Here is a 1,654-nt window from a genome sequence, read left to right on the forward strand (position 1 = left end):
TGTGGCTCTCGGACTCTAGAGCTAAGGCTCAGTAGTTGTGGGGAGTGGGCTTAGTTGCTCTGCAGCATGTGGGATCTTCCTGGCCCAGGGATCGAACCCATGTCCCATGCATTGGCCAGCGGATTCTAAACCACTGAGCCACCACGGAAGCCCTCACTCTGTATTATTTCTAAAGAAGTGGGCTGTATTTAACCGATATCATGGATGTATTACCTCTAATGATCTTATTCCCTTTCACTTTTCAGTGAAGTTTTATAAAGTAAGAGTGTACAGACAGAGGTGAATAGCACAGAAACCAATGGGGAAATAGTCTTAGGAAGATAGAATTTGTCACACTGTGAAATATTGCTGAAGGAACGGGGGGGTACAATCTTAGAAATGAATTGCTTGAATCCAAAATATGGACACAATATTGCATGTTCATTTACTTGTTTGCTTACTTTCTAGTCTTCGTATCCTTTTCCACAGATGTCCAAACTACAGAGAAGTGGAAACATAATGAGGGTCTCAGAATTCTTCCTCCTGGGCCTCTCAGATGACCCAGAACTGCAGCCTGTGCTCTTTACCCTGTTCCTGTCCATGTACCTGGTCACCATGTTGGGGAACCTGCTCATCATCCTGGCTGTCACCTCTGACGCCCACCTCCACACCCCCATGTACTTCTTCCTCTCCAACCTGTCCTTGGCTGACATCAGTTTCATCTCCACCACGGTCCCCAAGATGATTGTCAACATCCAAACTCACAGCAGAGTCATCTCCTATGGCAGCTGCCTGACACAGATGTCTCTTTTTATTCTTTTTGGAATAATGGATGATATGCTTCTGACTGTGATGGCCTATGACAGGTTTGTGGCCGTCTGTCACCCACTGCACTACCAGGTCATCATGAACCCATGCCTATGTTCCATCTTCATTTTGCTGTCTTTTTTTGTTAGCCTCTTGGACTCCCAGGTGCAGAATTCGATTGTGTTACAATTTGCCTGCTTCAGGGCTGTGGAAACTTCTAATTTCTTTGGTGACCCTTCTCAACTCCTCAAGCTTGCCTGTTCTGACACTTTCACCAATAACGTAGTCATGTATTTTGACGGTGCCATCTTTGGTTTTCTCCCTTTCTTAGTGATCTTTTTCTCTTACTATAAAATTGTTTCCTCCATTCTCAGAGTCCCCTCATCAGGTGGGAAGTATAAAGCCTTCTCCACCTGTGGTTCTCACCTGTCAGTTGTTTGCTTATTTTATGGAACAGCCCTTGGTGTGTACCTCAATTCAATTATCTCACAATCTCCCAAGAAGGATGTAGTGCCCTCGGTGATGTACACTGTGGTAACCCCCATGGTGAACCCCTTCATCTGCAGTCTGAGGAACAGAAACATCAAAAGTGCCATTTGGAGGTTCCTTAGCAAAACAATCTCATCTTAGTATCTGCGCCACGCATCTGGAGTGTAGGTTGGAAAAGGCAGCAAAGCGAAGCAAGTAGACCTGCAAATTCTACCTCTTTTTTCAAACTTTTTTATAGCTCCTATGCCCTTCACACCTCGCCTTGCTTAACACCCGAGTACTGCTTCTTTAGTATTTCTTTAATGGGACTAGAGGATAGTTCTAGGATACTTTCTACATCTTAATTACTACATGAGTGAATCTTACCATGTCGGTGGTA

At 44.6% G+C, this 1,654-nt stretch overlaps 1 protein-coding gene across 1 annotated transcript; it reads left to right on the plus strand.

The window, feature by feature from the left end:
- The first annotated feature begins 498 nt into the window (after positions 1–498).
- Positions 499–1,416, plus strand: LOC130836214 (olfactory receptor 18-like). The gene has a single exon (XM_057708288.1). It carries the CDS (start codon positions 499–501, stop codon positions 1,414–1,416), a length of 918 nt encoding a protein of 305 aa, XP_057564271.1.
- The last annotated feature ends 238 nt before the right edge of the window (positions 1,417–1,654 follow it).

Source organism: Hippopotamus amphibius, chromosome 15, assembly GCF_030028045.1.
Source record: "Hippopotamus amphibius kiboko isolate mHipAmp2 chromosome 15, mHipAmp2.hap2, whole genome shotgun sequence".
In the NCBI taxonomy this organism is placed as follows: Eukaryota; Metazoa; Chordata; class Mammalia; order Artiodactyla; family Hippopotamidae; genus Hippopotamus; species Hippopotamus amphibius.

Bases quoted from the DNA above. Each gene is read 5' to 3' on its own strand.
- LOC130836214 (XM_057708288.1), top strand. From the start codon at position 499: ATGAGGGTCTCAGAATTCTTCCTCCTGGGCCTCTCAGATGACCCAGAA.